Source organism: Fukomys damarensis, unplaced genomic scaffold (genome assembly GCF_012274545.1).
Source record: "Fukomys damarensis isolate Sample0158 unplaced genomic scaffold, DMR_v1.0_HiC HiC_scaffold_36, whole genome shotgun sequence".
NCBI lineage: Eukaryota > Metazoa > Chordata > Mammalia > Rodentia > Bathyergidae > Fukomys > Fukomys damarensis.
In genome coordinates, this window is record NW_022900948.1 from 40,720,801 (window position 1) to 40,743,952 (window position 23,152).

The 23,152-nt window shown below is 43.5% G+C and overlaps 1 protein-coding gene across 7 annotated transcripts in view; it reads right to left on the reverse strand.

Moving 5' to 3' along the window:
- Mapkap1 (MAPK associated protein 1) overlaps positions 1-23,152 on the reverse strand; it is a 221,560-nt gene that overhangs the window by 32,372 nt on the left and 166,036 nt on the right. For 5 of the 7 annotated variants that reach the window (XM_033759243.1, XM_033759244.1, XM_033759246.1 and 2 more), the window contains 2 exons: positions 22,291-22,434; positions 5,301-5,441 (listed from right to left, as the gene is read on the reverse strand). In XM_033759243.1, coding sequence (XP_033615134.1) covers positions 5,301-5,441; positions 22,291-22,434 — 285 coding nt within the window. The remainder of the gene's footprint in view (positions 1-5,300; positions 5,442-22,290; positions 22,435-23,152) is intronic. The other 2 variants (XM_010613541.3, XM_010613545.3) reach the window with 2 other exon arrangements.

Genomic DNA, 23,152 nt, shown 5'->3' on the forward strand with positions numbered 1-23,152 from the left:
ATTAATTTTTTTTTTGTACTGGGGATCGAACTCTGGTCCTTGCACTTGCACGGCAGGTGGTGGCACCACTGAGCTAAATCCCTGGCCCAGCAGGCTGTCTTCTAAAGAGATGATGGAGGTAACCATGGAGCCTCTTAGCAGAGATTATTTTATACCCTTTATCTGCAAGTCTTGCATAGAACAGTATACCCTAGCAGCACCAGGTCAGGTGTGTACACAACTATGGCACACGGACTTCATGGCATGCTGTGTTCAGTACCATCTTTTTTGTAACATGGGAATGACACATGTTAAAGCAAAGGAAGATAGTACAAGTGGCACAAGCATCAAATCCTCCTCAGCTGAGACCCTGTCCAGTTAATAAAAACAACCTTGGGCAATGAGATAAGGGGTGAGAAAGACCTTGGAATCCTGTGAACCGTGCTTCCCAAATACCATAATTCAGAGGAGATTCTGAGCCAGCAGGACTAGGATGAGGTCAAGGACTCGCACAAGGCCTGGAATACTGACGCACAGTCAGAGGCGGGGCGCTGTATGATGGAGCTACGCAAACAAGTATTATGATGGCGATGTCCTGGCTTTTTAAAAACTTACTTCTTGCATTGGTTGCATCATAATTCAGCTCCTACCAGCCAGCCAACAAATGCTGATGGTATACTGTGGGCTTCCCAGATCATGGCTGGCATTCAGCATCTGATTCTTCACTTCAGTGTTCCCCAAACCTACTCCCCGCTGCCAGCCCTGGCATGTGTGGGTAGCACCCCTGTCTCAGTGCCCAACCTCCCTCAGTTGGTAAGGCTCACATGAGACCAAGGTAATGTAATCAACAGCAACTTGGTATAAGCTCAGGCAAGGTCTAAATTTAAAGGGCATCAATATTTTTAGGTCCAACCTGAGGAAATAGATAAGATGGAATATTTTAAGAATATTTTAGAGAACTACAAAAACGGCCAGGTGTGATAGTTTTATCTGGTAAACTTTCCAGGCTGGTAGAGCAGGGTGGCAAATAAATTTCAGTTCAAAAACCAAACTGCATTCAGGTGACTGGTAGGGCTTTTTAAGGGGACTGTATTTGAAAGGACTTTGAGATTAGGTCTGCGCCTAGCAGGAAGAAGCGCAGTGACTGATTCACAATGTCTAAAGGGGAGTGGAGGATAGCGTCTCTCTCCAGAGCTAGGGAGGAAAGGGGGAAGGATGCGCAGAAGTTTGGGAACCAGCCAGCTAGAAGGAATCACTTCCTCTTTAAAGGCCAAGTTGTGAATGGCTAAGGCATTTCTGGTGTGATGGACTGGGTTCGGTGCAGGGGACTGGGTTTCTGTTCTACCTCTGCCACTGGGACTAGATACATACACTCAAGCTTCCTCATATAATAAATGAATATGTCAGTACTATGTAATACTAGTGATGTGATTTCAGGTGCCACTGCATGTTAAGAGAGTGATTAGCAAAGCACCTGGTATACACTAAACACTTCATAATGTTTCTGTTAAGTAGCAGAACCATTTCAAAAGATCAGATCTTTGCCACAGGTTTCATTAATAGAATTAGAGTTTTTCAATCATAGAGTGGTAGAAAATTACTTTAAATTGGGGTCTTGCAGATTGAAGCCTCGAGTCTCACAACCCCTTTCTTAGGGACAAATGGCACGTGGTAAAGTTAGAGCCTCAGCCCCTCCTGCCTCACCAGAAGAGGAGCAGCGGAGTAGCAGCGGCACAGCCCAGGTCTTCCCATCCTCACAATTCAGTGTGGACAGCGGCTTTTGAGGAATCAGCAGGAAAGCGGGGAAGGCTGGGCTGGGACACTCACTGGGAAGGACTTGCCTCAGGGGCCATGGGAAATCTCTGCTCTGGCACAGAATGGATGGGCAGGGAAGGCCATCCATCAGTGTCAGGGAAGATCTGAAGCACCTGGCTAGTCAGGTAAAATAAAATAAATTATTTACTGGTCTCAGAATCCAGCTGCTCACTCGATGTTCATAGGGGACATACTGTTTGCTGCCCTGGACTCTGTGGCAGAACGGAAGGAAAGACTTTGTGGACTGCTGTGTGCAGGCGTTTGTCACTGTTGTGAGAGTGAAGGGGGGCTGTCATGTGCTTCGTAACTAGGGAGAGAGGCTGACACTGTGTACCTGACTGAATCTATGTGGGAAACCAGCTTATTCACTTCATGATACAGTACTCATGGGCTGGTTTTTCTGATGGTCACAAAATTCACTAGGTTTAATTGATGAAGTTTTTGCTTTTAATGTTAAAAAGTGAACTTAAAGAGTCTTAGCAAATGTGACAACATCTGTTTAGAAGCTCCCTGGAGCTTGACTCTCCAGTAGAGGGCGTCATTTCTGTCAGTGGAAGTAACCAGAGGGCTGGGGAACTGGATCAGCCGCACTTAGAGAACTGAGAAGACTCCTGCATCACTGACATCACCGCTTTCTACCTGACAGGTCTTCACTGTGGCCACACCTAATCTGGGTCACTTGGTTTAATACCTACAAGATGGGGGACTAGCTGGGAGGATGCAGCAGCAGGAGTACAGGTTTGTGTGCAGCCTGGGCAATTCAATGAGACCTGCCTCAAAAAAAGAAAAAGAAAAAAAAGAAGAACAAAAAGAAAAAGATAAGCAAGGCCTGAGATACAGTTCAGTGCCATGGCTCTGGGCTCAAACACTTGTAAAGAGGAAGAGGTGTAGGACAGAGAGCCAGAGGCAAGATGAATGGTAACGACACTGACAATACTAAGATAAGCTGCCACTCAGAATCCACTTCTGTGGCCAGACACTTTCCTACTACATCATTTTAAAAGGTATACACTATGATCCTTATTCTATAAATGGCAAAACACCTCAGGTAAGTGTAAAGCTGGGATGTGAACCCAGTGCTGACTAACTGCAGAGCCTGACTCTCTCTCAGACTCTTTTGGGGACTTCTTGTTTTGTTTTGTTTTGGTACTGGGGATCAAACTCAGGATCTTGTGCTTTTGAGGCGTGGGCGCAGTGCCCCTGAGTAAATCCCTGACCCTTTTGGGGACTTTTTCCTTAGAATGAAGTGAGAATCTGGTAAATTAAAGTTTGTATTTTTGCCTTCAGAAAACAATTAAGGAGAAGCCCAGGGACTTGGCTATCACTTGGCAGGTACTGCTCTTCATGCTGTGGAAGGAGCAGGGGGATCTGATGATTAAGATCACCAGACAATGTGCCTGCCTAGGACTTCTGTCTTGGCCACAGGCTATACAATGAACTCCTTACAACGAGGTCCACTCAGAAAAAAAGCAGACCCCTTGCTTCTGGGCAATCACTGCAGCCAAACACAAAATGGATGTCTAAGCTATGAGCAGTATTCTTATTTTAGATCTTGTTTTTTTTTTTTTTTTTGTACCAGGGATTGAACTCGGGATCTTGGATTTACAAGGCAGGCAGTGGAATCATTGAGCTAAATCCCTGTCAGCATTCTTATCTTAGTAAACTTTTAATTCAGAATGCACAGAAAGTGTACAAATCAAGAGTCTACATAGCACGACTTTTCCACAAGGTCTATAAGCCTCATAACTAGCACCAAGATCAAGAAACAGACCTTTAACAGCCCCCCTCCAGCATGGGTTTCTCTCTCCTGCCAGGAGGATCACTCTCATTACTCTGTACACATCATTATGTCTAGGCTTTTTTTTGCTTAATTTTTTTTTGGTACTGGGGATCGAACTCGAGTCCTTGTGCTTGGGAGGCAGGCGGTGGAACTGAGCCAAACCCCCCGCCCATAGGCTTTTTTTTTTTTTTTTTTTTTTTTTTTTTTTTTGAGACAAGGTCTTGCTGTGTATACCAGCAGGCTGGCCTTGAATTCATGGAGATCCTCCTGCCTCAGCCTCCCAAGTACTGGGATTACAGGAGTAATGCCACCACATCCTGCTGGCTTTCTTTCTTACTTATTTATTGAAGGCTAGGCTGGCCTTGAACTCACAGCAGACCTCCTGCCCCAGCTTCCTGAATGCTGGGATTATAGGCAAGCGCCACCACGCTTGGCTTCAACTAACAGCTCTTGTTTCTGCTACAACTGCCAGGTTGGTGCCAAACATTTTACATGCAGTATCTTACTTGTTTTCAACAGTAATCTCCAGAAGCTTCTCATCTAAACAGGACAGAAACAAAGCTCAGAAAGATGAAGACCCTTGCTTGAGGGTCTGTGGCTAGTTAGTGACAAAACACAGTTTATGCCAGCTGAGGTTCGTTTGCCCATCTCTATATACTAAGTTGAGCCCTGCAAGTTCCTGTCAGTCACTTTGGGAAGGAATATTTGAGGAATTTTTTTAGACATTGTACATGATAGTCAGATTCAGACTAATGTCAACACCAGAAAAGGTTTTATTACAAAACACAAAGCACTTGTGAGAATCACTAGTGAGCCCTAGAATTAGAATTCAAAGATCCTCCTTTATGCCAGAGGTAAACAAGACTAGTAAGGGGTGGTATGGCAGACCAGGGTCCAATTCAGCTCCTTGACTGAGCCACTCACCCTGTGTGCTCCTCCCCCATGTGGAGAATTTTGCTAGGGAGCAGGTGACTCAAGGTGGTCAGACAGACAAGGATTCTGCCTGGGACACTGCCACAAGCCCGTGTGAGCTGGGCCCAGGTCTGTCTCTCTGCCCCTCAGTTACCTTCTCTGTCAGGGAGGGTGGGAATGGTAAAAATACCCACCTTTTACATAGATAAGCAGTATGCATAAAGCACTTAGCACAGAGACTAACACAAGGTGGATATCTAGAAAAGGTTGCCATGATGATGACGACGTATTAATATTATGTTGACTACTTTTTCTACGTCAGTTGGGTTCAAGTCAAAATAGAAGTTTAGCATTTAATTGGAGCAAATTGATCCCAAATATCAGTTGAAAGTTAGTTCCAGGTTATGTAGTGAGGCTCCAAACAGCACCTTTGGGGGCACTTCAGCAGTTTCCTGAATGATCAGCATGTGTGTTCTGGGCTGGGCAGGGTTGGGCAGGGTAGCAGAAGTACACAGCCGTACTCAGGAGACCTCAGGGGGAAGTCACAGGACGGGAGGCATCACGGAGCCCCACAGCAGCCTAGCAGTTTGAAAAGAGGCCCATGTTGGCTCTACTTCCAATCTTCTGCTTCACAAACAAGAAGACAAGACAGAGCACTCAGGTGGGAAAAAGATGTTCTTTAAATTTCATTGTTTAAACTTTCAGAAAACAGATTATCACATTATTCAGGTCACACAGTAGTATGCTGTTTCTTTCCTTTCTGCACTGACTACTAATAGACAGAGTTTAGTTCGTCGCCTGTTTACACACTCACCTAGCTGCACGTCGGTTGTGAAGCGGAGTCTGTGGATCATGCTGACTTTGAATGACTTGTAATGGTGGCTGCTGAGCATATCCTGTACTGTAGCTATGTCAATTTGTGAATCTTCCTCAAAAACTCCATCTGCCCTTGAACCTGGGGAGGAAAAAAGCACTTTAACACATAAAGATACATGAGGCTTGGCAAATGGTGTCTGCTTAAAATGCTTTGGGATAAATTAAAATAATATGGGCTATTTAATTTGGAGAAGAAAAGGCTGAGCGATGACTTAATAATGCCATTCCAGTAAACAGAGAATGGTAACATATTAATCATTCAACAATTAATTCCACAAACACTGCCTATTCTATGGCAGGCCCTTGGCTGGGCAGCAGGGAGAGGAAGACAGAAAATCCCGGCTTGCTCTCAGCAAGGAGCTTGGTCTCCAAAAGGGTATGTCAAAATCATAAGAACATGGGTGATCACACTTGGTTTTCCAAATGTGATTTTCCTGGCCACAGAAGTAATCCCTGCTCCTTGAAGAAGCCCTGTCCTAAGCCGTTTGTTCAGTAGCTTCCCACCCTGTGCTCACAGCCTCTATTGGCTGGTAAGGGGGAGCCTGCTGGCACTTGCATGCATGTGATAGTCACCTCACTGGCCTTCTATCTGCCAGGCTCCCTCTGCAAACCAGCCACCAGGAGGCCTTTGGATTCATCTTTCCAAAAGTTTGACCATTCAGTCACTCACCAAATGGGGAGAGCCTCATACATGCTGAGTACTCTAGCATGTGACATGGGGGACCAACAGGAAGACTGGTGCTCTCGAGCCTTCCCAGAGCTTCCTGAAACACTTTTTTTTTTTTTTTCAGCTGAGCCTTTCTGAGGCTTTGGGCAGCTAAGTCGCATGCTCAAGGTCACACTAAGCAAAGAACAACTATCTATCTCTTGGTCCCCAGAGTCTGAAATGCGGACTTCTGAAGGTGGAATGCTGGTGCCAGCTGGAGTGAAGGAACACCTGTCTAGCAGAGGCCAACCAGAGCAGGGAGACCCCAGCCTTGTGTTGAGCACCCGAAGATGGCTCCACAGGGTAACTTAGAGCTTCTCAGGGTGGGTGGGGGGATGAAAATGAGAACTGGGTATCAAATTGGAAAATTCTGTAATGTAACAGGCACCTAACAATTACATGTGTTTACTTCTCACAATCACTAACTTTTTATGAAGTTGCTCATTAAAAACAACCTAGGGCTGGGGGTGTAGCTCAGTGGCAGAGCCCTTGTCTAGCCTGTGCAAAGCCCTGGGTTCAATCCTGGCAGCACACAGACACACACAGAGAAGCTGGTTTTTGATGCTTTCACATGGAATGTATTTATTAGGAAATTATAGTTATTTCTAACTCAATTTTAGCACCTACAATAAGGCTTTCCCCTTGGTAAGGAAGTGGGATGCCTCCGACTGTCCCCTCTGAGTGTGTCTTGTACATGCAGTCCTCTCTGCTCAGGCCACCTTTCTCCCCATCTCTGTCCCTCCTGGTCACCTCCCTATTTTTCCTGAAGAGCTCAGCTCAAGTGAAGGTCCAGGGCATCCTTCCCGGCCCCAGGCCAAGTGTGGATAAGCTCCTTCTTCCACTGTGCCCTACATCTCCTTCAGAACAGTCAGCACAGGCAGTAATTATCTGTCTCTGCCACTAGACTGAAAACTCCCAAAGGGTAGGCATACTACTGCTTCATTTACCACTGTAGCCCAGACCCTGTCAGGACCACTGTGCAGAGGAGAAAGCAAGAGCTCAATAGATGTACTGGATGAATACCAGGTACCATGCCCACAGGAAGGGGAGGATCAGGTAGGCCGAGAGACTTAACCAGTGTCATGCTGCTGGGACACAGTGTCTAAAAGGGCCACTAGGTAACCCATTTCCTTTTTTTTGGCAACACTGTGGTTTTGGACAGAGGTGCCACGATAATAGTCACCACTGTTACACATCTGAGCTGAGAGCCTGGTTAGCAGTTAGAATACTGATTATTCACTCCCTTTAATCTACATTTTCACTGAAACACAACTCCCAACATGTTTACTGTTAGAATTTTTATACATGAAAATTATAGGGAGTTTTAGCAAAATATTAAAATTGTTTAATGTGTTACAAGTCATTTAAAGCCATCTTTTCTGGAAAAATGCCATTCTTAGACATAGCTTAGCTATAAGCTCCAGAATTCTGTTTTCTTTATTAATTAGTATTTTTTAAATATTGCAGGTATTTGATTTGGAAAGAGGTAACAGCTCATTATGCTAAAATGCCAATTACTACAAAAAAATCCACACTTAAGATTTTTACATTTTATGATGTTGGATTAAAACCAATTTAAAAATTACTATAACGTGACATATAATTTTTTACTGAGCAATTTCAATGCCAGCTGCTAATAAAGCATCTTAGCTGTAAATGATAATTCAGATGCTTTTAGATAAAGTGGTGCATAAATATGGCTAGAAATTGATTTAGCTTCTCACAGAAGCTACTGAAGAATGACATATTTTGTTTAATACACCAGCTAATGTAGTCCTAAAAGCTCAAACAAGTGCCAGTTTTCACTCCTAAATTTGCTGTGGGAGATTAATGAAAACTTTATATTTTGCTGAAATGTTAATAATGGGCAGATGAGATGATAGGATTTTAGTAGAGGTCTTAAAGCTAGGGAATAACCAGCAAAGCTTGTCAATTTCCTTGTATTAATTTTGTTCAAGACTTATATAGCTGGAGCTGGCTCAACACTCTAATGCTTCATGCATTGACCTTCTACTCTCTGCCAGTGTAAATTCATATCCCATTTGAGGATTTAAATCCCCCGATACTCGGGTGAGTTCTGAGCCTTGCTCCCGCTGACAAAGGGGCGTGTTTGCTTTTATGATCAGAAGGGCAACAGCACCTGGGGGAGAAGGGCGGGAATGGTCCTGTTCGTGCCTCCAGCTTACGCTGCCCACTCCGAATGCTGAAATTCAACGCTGCTGAATGAAACACTGCTGGCCTTCAAGGTCTGGGGACATTTCTTGAAGCAGGCCCAGGAGTGCTGCTGCCTGCAGCGGCATGTCTGCGTGTTCATGTGACTTTTGACCGCATCTCCCCATGCCAGCAAGTATGCTAAACTGTGAGAAGGCACTGGTGAGGATGGGGCAGGACTCCTGATCCTCAAGAGCTTACAAACTAGCTACAGAATACAAAGAAAACAGCACAAGGCAGAGAGAAGTACCTAATAAATGGTGCATGCAATAGGCACTTTATCTAAAAACAAACACCTGAAGTAAAGCATTCCATCAAAAGCATGCGTTTGAACCAGAAAAGTTTTATGACTTGTTGTGTACACTTTTATTACTTGTATACTTCTGGAAAAGAGTGAATCCAGTCACATGTGAAAGATGCTTGGTACTGCACTATTTGCATATTAAAATTATTGCTGTACCATGAACTTCAAATTAAAAAGTCTACTTCTGTTCAGGAGAAGACATTTTATCTTCTCAAAGCGAAAAACAGAGAAAGCCAGAATCTTAAAAATAAACACACAAAAAACCCCTCACTCTCTAAACCATTAATTTAATAGAAATATAACCCTTTGGTATTTTGTTAAATTAGCAATTAAAAAGGTCACAAGCAATTAAATGAAACAAAAGCCACACTGTGTTCATCTACATTAATGTTGAACCGGGTCTCCTTTGAATGACAAGATAAATTGTAATGGCACCTTCAGAGACTTCACAATGTATTTTGTCAAAGTCAGCAGTGTTAATGTCTCTATGTGCCATGGATTACCATAATGTGTCGTGTCAACACTGGTGAGCTGCAATAACTCAAAGATGTATTGTGATAGGTCAAATTTTGGGGTGGGGCCTAATAGTGACTTCAGTACCAAAACTCAAATGGACTAACAACAAGGCTCTGGGAGAAAGACAGAGTGTACCTGCAACATAAAAGGTCTGGGGACAAGCAAAGAATCCGAGGAAACAGCTCAAGCTCTGGAATAAGAACTGAGGAAGAGGGAATCAAGGAACAAAGCCTCTGACTCCAGTCTTAGGTGAGGAATGGACAAACCTGGCCAGGGCAGGAAGGGTACAGGGAAGCAACGGCCAGGTGAAGAAGGAGGCAGGCAATTCTAGGTCTGGCAGCAAAGAAGGGGGAAGGGATGCCACGAGACAGATAGGGGCCGGGAGGGGCCTGGGGGCTTAAGAGCATTAGAACGCGACAGAGTTCAGCGAAGTACATTCAAATTGTAACGCTGACACCAAGGGTCAAGACTAGGCCAACACCCCGGCCACGAGTCCACCGGTGGGAAAGATAGATGCAGGACAGACCGACTACACTCTGGCGTCCACGCTGCTTCTTCCTTCTGCTGCTCCTGCCCTCCCTCCCTCCCCATGTTCCTCTACGTGATGCAAGGCAAGGAAGGGCCTGCTGAGATGAACAGTGATTCTCAACAGTGCAGTCTGGGATCCTCAGACCCCTTCATGCAGCCCATAATTTCAATACTACTTTCATAATAACAGTAACATACTGTTTGCCTTTTTTATGCTTATTCTTTTACTAGTATACAAAGCAATAAAAAGTTTAAAAAAATTCTACATTGCAACAAACCTTAAAACTATCACTTGAGTTTTGATACAGTAATGAAAATTAGTATCAAAAATTACTAGAGATGGCTGTTGTTATATTAGGATAACTTTTAAAATATACTTCAATCAAAACAATGTACTGTGGGCCAGGGATTTAGCTTCGTGGTTCCAGTGCCTGCCTCACAAGCACAAGGGCCTGAGTTTGATCCCTGGTACCCAAAAAACCACAACACAACAAAGCAAAACAAAACAACAACAACAACAAAAAACCCAATGTATTGCAATAGATTGAAGGCAGAAGCAGATATAAACATCTAGGTGTCCTGGGCTGGGGATTTAGCTCAGTGGTGCTGCTGCCTGCCTAGCAAGCACAGAGTCCCAGGTTCAATCCCCCGTACCACAAACAAAACAAAACAAACCACAAAACAAAAACCATCTAGGTGTCCTACACCTATACATTTACAGGAATTTGCAAAAATGTAAAATACTGCTGCTTTTCTCATTGAAAAATTTAAATATAGTTTCATAATAAATATTAGTAAATTTCCCAGTTTTTACTCTTTTTTTTCCCCTGGTACCGGGATCAAACTTAGGACCTTGCGCATGTGAGGCAGGTATGGCACCACTGAGCTAAATCCCAGGTCCTCAGTTTTTATTCTTTATAGCCCAATAAATAAAAGTTCATTACAGTCCTCAATAATTTTCTCGTCTTTTTTAATGTTGGGGCCTGAATCCAGGACCTTGCACATGCTCTACCACTGAGCTACACTCCTAGACCTACCTCAGTCATTTTTAAGTATGAAGAGGCCCTAATATCAAAAAGGTTGAGAACTACTGACTGGATTGGTTGTTATGCATTGTTTTCATAGTCCCTAGATGATCATTTAAACACCCATGACGGGACACAAAAGTGCAGTTACAGCTGTGTTACCACCTGAGAACAAACAGAGCAGGAAAGCTCATGCACACATTCCAAGAGGAACACGTTTACTATCAGCAACGAGACCAAGGCTAACCACATCAAATACTGTTCTACAGTACTCACACTGCACGTTATCGGCAGATTTCCAGGGTTCACAGAAGCGAACGGCGTAGAACTTTAAAATTCATTGCATGCTTTTATGCATCTTAGACCAAGTTTAAAAAGCACTAATCCAGTATAAGTTAGCAACTTTGGACTCTCTTTTCTCAAATGCTCTATGCCAACTCAACTGGAAGGTCACTGATCTTTGTTACCTCTTTGCCCTTCCACTCCCTCTGACAGCACAACCCTGTTGAGTGTTCCTTCAATCCAAAAGTAGTCACCCAGCACCTATCATATGCCAGGCACTGTGCTATGCTTCAGGAGTTCAGGGGGATGGCGGATTCCGAGATGCCGGGAGGGGCCGGGCAATCCAGAGGAATATGTGGTGTGGGAAAGTAATACGCACGGAGGAGAAGCACGTCCACAGGCACTGCTTGCCTCTGGCTGAGCAGAGTGTGTGAAGGGGAAAAACAGAAGGTAAGATGGTGGGGTAGGGGAAGAAGTTCCTTAAACATGGTGGTGATATCTGGGGCAGACTCTGACACACAGAAAATGCTGCTGTGCTAGGAAGTGATGAAAGTAGAATAAAAAACCATCTTCTACTTCACTCTGCCTATCTTACAGGTCCCCTTCTAACCCTGTCCTCCCAGAACCCATCGCTTCAGCTACCCTGGACTTTACTTACAATACCTGGCCAGGACATCCTTTCCATGGCTACAAATTTATACACTTCAAGGTCTAGCCCGAAAGGAGCCTTCCCTGATCCCTCCACTGAAACCTGGAGTCCTCCATGGAAGTATAGGTAGTTCCCTCGTGGACGAGATGCTCTTTGAAGGCAGGAAAATTCTACCTTCAACTGCACACCATCCATCACACAGTGGATGTTCAATAAATGTCACCAGTGGGACGAATGCAGTTTAGTGCAACTGTAAACTTTGATGCAATGAAGTTTTATGTTAACCACCAAAGTGCCTAAGGTATATACACCATCCCTTGCATTAACCTGGGTTAAAAGGCCCTCACACCATTCAGACTCCTCCACAGAATGGGTGCAGAGGGCAGGGAACCTGCCTCAACAGCAGCTAACATTTACTGAGTGGTTAATATATGCCAGACACCATGCCCAGCGCTTTCAATACACAATCTCATTTAATTTCTCCAGTACATATTCTTTGGGTTGGATAATATGCTCTACATAGTGTGGGGGAAAAAAAATACTCAGAATGACATCTTGCTACTTCAGTTATCTAACTAGTATGAGCAGGAGCCAGGAATTGAACACAGCTCTTTCATATTCTAAAACTGTGCCCTTACACACGCCTATAATCCCAGCACTCGGGAGGCTGAGGCAGGAGGATTGCTGTGAGTTCGAGACCAGCCTGGGCTACCTAGTGAGGTCCAGGACAGTTTCAACTATGTAGTGAGATCCTGTCTCAAAAGCAAAAAGACAAACAAATGAAAAAAAAAAAACCACCCCAAACTGTGCCCTTAACCCCACATAACCTCCTTTGGGTACAAGTGCTTCTTAGGAGGGCTGAGAATGTACAAGTCCACGGGCTACAACATTATCTAAGGAGACAATCATGCATGGCCTCCAGAACAAAGAAATCAGGATAAAACCTAACTGTCTCACTCTTTCACTAAGACTCAAAGCTGGATACATAAGTGAGTCACAGAGAAAAACTCTTCTTTAGCTCAACATCCATCACACTTTTTTTCCAGAGGCCATTTAAGTCCCCAAAGTCTCATAAGCCCAAAGCTTCTCTTCTATTAAACACTTTCCTTCAGCTACCAGTCATTTTTGCTGGTCTCTAAAAAACGATCAATAGGTGATATACTATAGCACACACACTCGTCTGCAGTAATCTCTTTAAAGCCATCAGGATCACACAGCAGGTTATATCCTTCACTAGAATCTGCCTGGCTACAACCAGGGCAGGGATCCTTGCTGTCACGGTGCTTAACTGATTAAACTCTTGGAGCCAGAGCCAGCCAGGCTGGAGGACTTTCCACACGGAGACTTCAGTCCTCCCTCAATAAATCAAGGTACTCTTGCTTTATGAGGGAATCAGAAGACGACAGTTTCAGGTTTGTAGAGCTCCTAAGAAGAGCAGATCTACGAGGCCCTACGAGGCCTTACATTCTAGACCCTCCTGTCCCTCACACTCATCCGTCAGCCTCACTCCCTCCCCTTGCTTGTTTCCCCGCAGTCCGTTCATTCTCATACATGCCAGGCACTTTCTGCCTCAAAGCCTCCTTCATATGAGTAGTCCTCTGGCTTGGAGTATTCGTCTCTTATTCTTTTATTCTGTGTTTCCATCCTCACGGAAGCCCTCACCCACTACTCTCACCAGCACTGGCCCCCAGGTGCCCACTCCATCTCTGCACTATTACAACTGTGGGCTCCAGGATGAAGGGCTGGGTTTGTGCCACCTCCCAGCACCAGCACCAGCACAGGTCGACGCTGGTAGGCATGAACAAAGATGGGCTCAGAGCGAATCCAAATGCCCTTCAGAGGATGGAGTGTGGCCCCTGAAGGGGCTGATCAACAGCTTGTTACAGGTTTGCTCCCAAGTTAAGTTCACAGAATTCCCTATCGCTTGCTCCTTCTGTAATACGTCTTTGTTCCTGTTCAGAGTACAGGAAAAGAAATGGGGTCTTCTCAGGAACCTGGTATTTTTGACAATTTACATGGCGAAATACCTAAGAGCTGTAATGTCTGATCAACACTGAGGTGTACCTCTCCTGACTCTGGAGTCATGGAAAAGGGCACAAATGCTGGGAGAACACCACCTCCCCTTCAGAGTCACTGCAGAAATGTCACCTGATGCATCACCAAACCATTAGGCAGGGGCTGCAGGGCATATTCTCCAGCCGGGAGCCTTCAGGAGGAATGCAGATCTCCCTGCCCTCACTTAGAGCCCAGACAGGGTTTGTGGCTCGTCAAACACATTTCCTTACTGCTCTAATGTACCAGTGTATCGCTTAATGAAAGTTCTTAATTGTAATTCAATTAATTACATACACAGAGTCCCCAATTACATTTTCCAATAAGACATTGGCTGTGGTACAGGTCTAAATGCACTTAACCAATTTTAATATATTAAGACCAATTTCCCCTGAATACTAATTACTACCTAATGATAAAATGAAAAGGGGGGAACTTTTAAGAAAGGGGGAGAGTGAAAAATGCAATTCATGTGGAAGTTCTCAGCCCATGTAGCACAGCGCAGGCACTCATTACTGAAGTCGGTGAGGACAGGTGCACTCATGGTTTTTGCACAGGTCAGCACAGCTTTCTGCCCCAGGTATCAGCTAAGAGAGGAGTAACAGAGGAAAAAGGCTGTCACTCAGAGGCTCAGTCCAGCTGCAGCGCTGATGTCAGCTGGCCACGTCTCAGGCTCAGAGATACCGGGCAAGAGCCAGCACTTGTACTCAGACAGTGTGTTGCAGTCCACTACGTGCTTTTAATGTACACAGTCCCACTGATTTGCTCCAGTGGGTAGGGATTACCACGTCATGTCTCACAGGTGGAGACTCACAGAAGGACTCAGCCAAGGTGACAGTGGCACCAGGCATCTCACTTTCCTCCTATACCCACTACCAACCAGCCCATGTTAACCAGAGAGCAAGAGGTGGAGACAGCACTGGTTTCATTGAGACTGTTAGCGTGCAGGGAGCTACTACACAATACCAACTGAAAAAAGAAATTCTTCACCCATACTGAAAAGTCCTTACAGTGAACACCTCCCCGCTGAAGCTGTGGTAACTGGCTTTCAGCAATAACTCAATCTAAGACATGTGCAGTGAACATCACTAGTCATTTCTATTCGTAAATAGAATTTATTTGCATGATCACATTTTCTTTGTATTTGATGAGTGCTGTGGTAGTAAAATAAAACAGGTTTAAAGCCCTGGCATTCAAGTCACATGACAGAACTGGGACAGATTAGCAATTTGTAACCGAAGAAGGCAAAGTCTCCAGAAGCAGAAAGAATCCACCAGTCTCCAGGCCTGACATGGAGCACAAGCAGAGGAGGAACTGGCCCATCACAAAAAGGTTCTGGAAACACACCAGGATATGCAAACACTCATTCTCTTCATTGCTCTAGAGTTGCCTTTTCTTCTTTTTATTTACATGGTGTTTTTGGGGGAAGGGGGTCCAAATACCACCATAAAACAACCTCTGTATATAAAAGTACGCCACCCAAACTTGGGAGTTTTCTTTAGAAGCCACCATGTAGTCACCCTGGAGCCCCAGCGAGAAGCCTGGTAACGGCAGGGACATAGGAAGCTCATTCCACGAGGGGAACATAGGGATGGGGATAGGTTTCAAACCTTGTCCCTGGCCAGTGGAGGTCAGTCTAATGTGTGACTGAAGGGGACAAATCCATGTGACGGAACCAGGGGTCAGAGAGGAGAGGGAGTCTGAGCCTGGGGGTGGCAGCCAGGTGGTCTGGGGAGACTTCTAGGAGGAGCCAGCCGCCTGCTCTCCTAGGCCTCCAAAGGGCCATTAAAGGCAGTGTATGAGGGCTCTCAGATTGTGACCTATGATGCTCTTCCTTAGCACAGCCCCTACCTGGGGGACCACCCACTTCTTCCTCAGTGTACCCCCAAAGTAGGGAAATTAAGTGAGGCACTGAAATTATAGGACTTAGCAATTGTGTGAGTCTCTTTCAAAAGACAGGAGATAAAAGAAGGCTGAGCTAATGTTTAAGGAGCACTGATGCTCTCTCTACAACCACTGCTATTTAGGAAATAGAGCAATTAGATTCAGCTTTCACTAGATCTAAGGATGGAAGATACAAGTTCCAGTGTCTTCATTATTACGAATGTGACATTAGCAAATCCCTTTGCCTCTCTGAGCCTCTGTCTTCTACAAAGATGATGACCATACCAACCTGAACATTTATTGTAACAGCACCTATATTTCATCCAATATTCACAAAAACTGTGAAACAGATTCAACATTCTCCACTTACCTAGGATATGGAAGCTCAGAGAGGTGACACGATTTGCCCAGTGTCAGAGGCTGCAAGTGGTTCACCCAGGGTTGGCCAGGCTCTAGTGGCTGCTGCAAGTACTATGCTGAACTATTGTAACCATGGCATAATTTGAACAGGGACTTAAAGGCTTCTTTGGCTAAAAGCAGTGACTCTTTACTTGAGCCTGCAGGCTCTTCCTTTGCTACCTTAAAGTTTGGGTAAAACATCTGCTGGTCATTTAAAGAGTGTCTACAAAAACTGGTAATACAAGCTCTAAATTTACCTAATCCCGTTCATCCCCCTTCAAGGCTGAAGACACCAGGAAAACAGTATCTAAGATATTTTTCAAGATTCCAGAACAGTACCAGGTGATGCCTGTAATTCCAGCACTCAGGAGGTTGAGTCAGGAGGATTGCTGTGAGTTCAAGGCCACCCTGTGCTACAGTTGAGTTCAAGGCCAGCATGAACTGCACAGTGAGACCTTGTCTTAAAAAACAAATTCAGAACAGTGAGTTCCAGGCAGGCAAATCATCCCATGATGGGAATCCATCACCCACCCCTGGAGAAATCATCTGATGGGAACTGAACTGCTGAAGGCCAGCAGACCCCACGGAACCAGACTGAGAAAATAATCAACTGGACCACAGTGTGACAAAAATGTTGGACCATTCATGTTTTTCACCCCTGACTTTTGTCCTTGCCTATATGATTCTGAAGCTCTTGTCAGTGCCCCAAAGACAGAGTTTGGCATGCTGGTCCCTATTTGGCTCCAGTGTGGCCACACTGAATAATAAGTCCCTTTCTTGCTTCACGACCACTCATCTCTTTGATTGGACCCTTGAGGGGGCAGGCGTCCTAACCCCCAGAATCAGGATTCTGGTCTAGAACTCCCACAAGACAGTGAGTGATGAAACAGAAAGACAGGATATCTGACATTTCATAGGTATTCCACGAAACATTTAATTTCAGGCCTATTTTGGCACTGGGGTTGGGAAATTCCAGTTTCTTTCAAAGCTATGGAAAGAATAAATTAGTTCTTTCTGGATGGGCTATGCACATGTGATCAGTAGGAAAGGTCACCAAGAACACTTGGCAGAAAAGAAAATTGAGATTCAGTTTGGCGCCAGGATTTATATAGAAGCTTGGACAAGAATGGAAGTCTTGTAACATTACATCCTCTCCATAACGTACTCATTGCTTCCTTCTGGTTGGAGTCCAGCTTTGAGCAGATAGTTGGCTGAAGGACACAGTAGATTATCAGATAAGAATCCAAACTGGAAAGCTCAAGGACTTTGGCTTGTCATATTCTTATTTAGGCCAAGATCCAAGCACAAATGTTAGCTCTCATTCCCTAGGAAGAAACTCTTGTCATATCAGCTTCATCTGCAAGCTTTTCTCTCACAGCATATGAAGAAGGCAATTGCCACTGCCATTCTCAGGACTGAAAAGTTAGGTTATCAACAATCTTGGGAGTGGGCTTTGGAATCAAATGGCTAACTTAGAATTTTCATCCCATCCCTTACTGGCTGACTAACTTTAGGCAAGACACAACCTTTCCGCACAGCAAGAAACGCTACTTATAGGGTACTTATGAAAATTGTCAGAGAAAGCATATGCAAAATGTTTAGTGCAGGCCTTACAAAAGGAGGTCTGATACATACTTTTTAAAACACTCTTTGATGTTACTGATATAAACATATTATGGCCTATCCACCTTTGAAGAAAACCTGAAAGGCCTTTATCCATTCATGGCAGTCTTCTTATTTCTTCTTTTCATCCTCTCAGACAACCTTGCTTTATAGTCCATGTTGTTCTTAAACTTACTGTGTAACCCAAGCCTCAAACGAGATCTTCCTGTCTCAGCCTCCCAAGAGCTGGGATTACAGGTGTATGCTGCCATGCATGGCTATGAACAGTCTTTTCAACCCAATGACTTTATTTACAAAGCATATGTCCTTTCTGGGACACTGAAACACATTTGGAAAGTGCCTTCTTCTAAGATCCTTGGTCTAAGACACAGCTTACAGACCCCTCACTGTCCTTGCCCTTCATTCTGAAGCAACTCCTTTCTTCTCCTTATCTTTGAAAGCTCCGGCAGTCCTGTGACTGCAGACCTTCATGCCTGTGCCCATCTGCTCTGTCAGCCCAGAATGCTGCTCTTCCATTATTTATTAATTCTAGTTAACATTTGCTGAGTGCCTCTTATGTTAACAGGCACTGTTCTTGGAGCTTTAGAATTCAAATCCGCCACCAACCTCATGAGGGCAGATAAGACTACCCAAGACAGGTTTGGTAAAGTGTCTGTGGTCACAGAGCTAAAAGCAGCATGGGCGGATATGAGCCAGACGGTCTAGTTACAGTGTGTCACAACTTTTCTCGCTTCTGAATCCATTTTACACAGTGCACCTGTCCTGATTAAACACACCAGCAGAAGTCAAAACAAGGATCTTTAAAAAATGCTTTCCTTTGTTTCAGGCCAACTTCTTCACAGGTAGCTATTGGTTCTTCTTTGGGATAGCTACTCTGAAACAAAAAACCTTTGTATAAAATATGTTTTAACGATTTCCATTTTGTAAATGAATTTTAACAGTCCAGTGATTTCCAACTACTGTTTGCCTTTACCATTTATAAGTGCTGTTAAGAGCTTTCACACACTGATTCTGGTTTATAGAAGTGTCTTACAAATTCTCTGAGAGAGAGATGCCGAGGCCCACAGTGGTCACACAACTATATTAAGATTGCTCATGATTAGAGATGGAGTGATCACTTGAGCACAGATTTTAAAACTTCATCCTCCAGCCCTCACAACTTCTCTTTCCTTTTTCTTTCTTTCTTTCTTTTTTTTTTACCCCCTGGTACTGGGGATTGAACTCAGGTCCTTGAATTTGTGAGGCAGGCGGTAGAACCACTGAGCTAAATCCCCAGCCTTCAATCTCTCTTTACTAATGTGAGGAAGTTGGACCTCATCACAGAAACAAAGCAAAACTAACCTGCAATCACGATATACTGCTGAATATTGTATAGCAGTTAAGAGGAATTAGTGAATTTACAAGTATAATAATATGCAATAAATATGGAATAACTATAATACACTGTTAAAATGTTAAGAGGAAAATGGAGAGTAGTTTGCTATATGTTTTTTAAAGTGAGCTACAAATATGACTGTGGGCATATCCAATTGCATATACACAATTATTCACAGATACACATAGAATATGTTCATATGTGCACTGATTATCGCTGGAATGAAATCAAAGGAACTGGCAAGAATTCTTTTCTCTGGGAGGAGAAACAGAGCATGGAAGGGGGTTGGCTTCCACTAAACATGCATTATCTGAGTAAAAATACTGTTGACATGTCTAAGTGTTACATATCCAAAATATTTACCGGGAGGCTAATTTTTAAAAAGGAGTCTTTAAGAGTGAAAGAAAATGACAGAGAGTAAGGGAGTGACTGTGCATTTCTATCAGGTAAAAAATTCAGCCAAGTCCTAACGGGGTGTGTTGTTATAACTCTCCCTTTGGCAGGCCATGGTGTACTGCAAGTGGTTTGAGACTTCAAGTGTCAGGAAGTTTTATAGTAAGAGATGTTCTCACTAACCTTTGTGTGTATGAACTTGCCCTTAGTTCTTGTGTGCTTTTTCTTAGAAAGTCACATATACTCAATTAGAAACTCTCAAAAGCATAAGTCTATAACATGAAGAAGGAAAATGAATTACTCAGGTAATTATTGTCAACCAAAGATAACCACAACAGATATTTTTCTTCCAATTTTTTCTTCTATACTTTTTATTTTCTTGTTTTGCTTTCACATAGTTAAGAGTAGTCTATATGTGCTACTTTTTAGTTTTGTAATTCTTTCTCTTTAACATCACATCAAAATTACTTTTTCTCATTATCAAACAACTTTTACTGACTAACATTCTACATCTACTGAGACAATTTTTTCCTTTTTAATCTGGATTGTGACAAATTAGATAGACTGGGTTTTTCTAATGTTAAACCAATTCTGTACTCCTAGAATAAATCCAACTTGGTGGTGTATTCTCTTAATAAAATGCTGCACTTTGTTATTATTGTGTTTGGGGTTTTCAAATCTGTGTCTGTAAGACAGGTATGAAAACTTCTGTCTTGTGTGGTCTTTACTGGGGTTTGGCATCATGATTATGACAGCATCTTTAAACGAACTGCAGAGGATAAGCTTTTTCTAGTCTTAAAACAACTGATATGAGGTTGGAGTTATTTATTCCCTCACTAGAGTTAGCTGTGAAGTCATGTGGAATTGGATTTTCTTTGTGCTAAGGTTTTTAGTTACTAATTCATCTTTTCAAAATAATTATGGGAACATTCAGGTTTTCAATTTCTTTTAGTGTCAATTTTTGATAAGCTGTCTTTTCCTAGGAATTTATTTTCATCTGCATTTTCAAAATTTTTGAAATGGAGTTTTCAAATTAATCCTCTGCTATGTGTTTGATGATTGTAGTGGGTGTAGTGGCACATGCAGCTACTCAAGGCAGAAGGCAGGAGGGTCACAAGTTCAAAGCTAGCCTGAACAATTTAGCCAGCTCTGTCTCAAAATAAAACATAAAAAGGATATTTTAGATATAAAAGGACATAGCTCAGTGTGAGGTCCTAGATTCAACTCTTGGTATTGCAACCCCCCCGAAATGTACATATATGCGTACATACACACACCAAAAACCTATCATTTTACATAAATATTTGCTGCATTTTCAATATTTTCTCCTCAAGACAGACTTCCAAAAGCAGAAATATGGGGTAAAACATTTTAAAGTCTCTTGATACTCCCAGCTAAGCTGTGCTATGTTACCAGTGTGTGAACATGGCTACTTCCTTGTACCTATTCTCCCCATATATGAGAGTTCTTTTTGAAAGAGTTGGCTTTTTCAATAGGTGGAAAGAATTACATTTTGTTTTAAAATGTTGACATACAGATTGTTGATAAGGATAAACATGTTAACAAATGTTTTCTATTTATTTAGATTTCTGGGGACCGTTTGAGAATCAGTGACTTTTATTTCTGTGTATTTACCTAAGATTCTTACAGCACAGTTGGACATTATGACCAACCTGCCTTTGAGAATCTGTTGCCAGATGCCAAGAACCCATTTTCCCTTCCTGATAAGTGGGGAGCATGCTGCTCCAGAAGAGGCCACCAGGATCCCTGGTCAAAGAGCAGCACTCGGGTCCGACTCGGCGGTTTGGTGGCATGAATGAAGATGTGCTGTTCATTTACTCAAGGACCTGTATTTACTGACCTCTTGCAGTACCTGCTCTTTTTGTTTTTTTCTGGTACTGGAGATCGAATTTGGGACCTTGCGCTTGAGATGCAGGTGGCAGAACCACTGAGCTAAATCCCCAACAGTATGTGCTCTTTATGGGGCTACTGAGCTAACGAAGGGCAAGTTGGTGTGTGTCAGGAGCATCCTTACTGACCTGACAATACAATGTGCAGAGAGACACTAATCAGTCCTTGAGAAAAACACACAATTAGAAACAAGCACATGCAATGAAGAAGTATATGCTTTACAGCCGGTCATGGAAGGCCCAAATGAGGAATGATCAGACTTAGGTAACAGGGACAGGGAGCTGTGACATTTAAACTGGGGAAGGATGAGAGTTAGGCAGAACTCGAAGAGTGTCTCAGGTGAAAGCATCAGCTTGTGTGACAGCCCTGGGGCAGGAGTGACCAGGTCAGCCTGTCGCCACAACTGCAGTTTTCACACATCACTTGCCCCTGAAGTCAGTGGGGACACAGAGGAGAGGGGCAACAAAAATACACAACTTGGAAGTTCTGAGAGAGAATGCAAGAAACTAACTGAAGTTTTTAAAAAAAGTTCTTTTCTTCTTCTTTTTTTATTTTCCTTCAGGGCCAGGGATTGAACTCAGGACCTTGTTCTTGAGAGGCAGGCGCAATGCCATCCCTCGCTTAAAAAAAGTTCTCAGCACAGCACTAGGAATTACAACTTTCCCTTTTGCTAAGAATATTCAAACAGTTAAAATTTTCTAAAACTTGACATCTAAATAGTGATACTAAGAGGACTAGCTGCTTTACATACAAAATAGCTTTTGCCTCAGAAAAGGCCTGATGTTTCTAAGCTGTTCCGAGGGCTGTTCCCAACTTAGGAAGACAGAGTTCAGGTTCAGCAGACAAATATTAATCACAGAGGGCTAAACAGGATGCAGGCTCTGCCAAACGGCACAGAATCTATCATTTCACTTTGGGATACATTTCTGGCACGAAGGCTGCAGTCTGCCTTGGAAAACAGTCACTTCCAATCTGCCTAGGAAGCCAGGCCAGTGAGTGTTCCCAAACACATGACCCCTAGACACGTTTGCAACGGACAAAGTGGGCACGGAGCGAGGCGGCCAACATACTGTTCTCGCGGACCAGGCAGAACTCCCACGCGCTCTGGCTCTCCAGGGTGCTCTCCAGGTCGACAGCAACATTGGGCTCGCTCTGTTTCTCCAGGCGGTACTGGGGGCCTGGAAGATCAAAGAGGCAGGAGGAGGGGAGGAAGTCTGAAAGAGTGAATTTAACATTAAGAAATTACCACATATTGGTGAAAGCTGGGAAAGCTGAAGGAAAATGCTAGTCTGTTTTGAGGGTCTAGCCAACCCAGACAGGAGGGTTTGGGATTTTTTCCCCCCACAAGGTTGCCCATGCTCATCTGTTCCCACTCAGTTTTCCTGCAGGTCAGCTGAGAGGTAAGGAGCTCTTTGATCCGACTGACCTGGAGTCACACATGGCTTTTCCGTTTCTCAGGTATGAGCAGGTAACCTATCCTTCTATGAACTTGTTTCCTAGTGTGTATTGTGGGAATCCGCATTAATCTTGAAGGATTATTGTGAAGATCAGAGATGATACAGGAAAAACACTTGGGAGTATACCTGCCAATAGGAGGCACTGCTCCAATGGTACTATTATTAATTATCATTATAATCAATTATGGTCAGGAGTTTAATGTTTAGAACTCTAATATCATGACAGTTAAAAAATTCAGACAATTTAAAAAAGTCGTGAAAGTTAAAAAAACAAATTTCAGTTTTCCAGGTCATGGTGACAGAAAGACAGTCAAGTTTTTGTCAAAACATTAATGAAAACACAAGAGACAAAGGTTCAGTAATCTTAGAGGTGGGGAATTCCAGCTATCCTGCATCACACAGAGGATTCTGGCACATCTTAATGAAACACTGGGGCACTTTATACATTTATTCATGTATTTCTTCGTAACCAAAA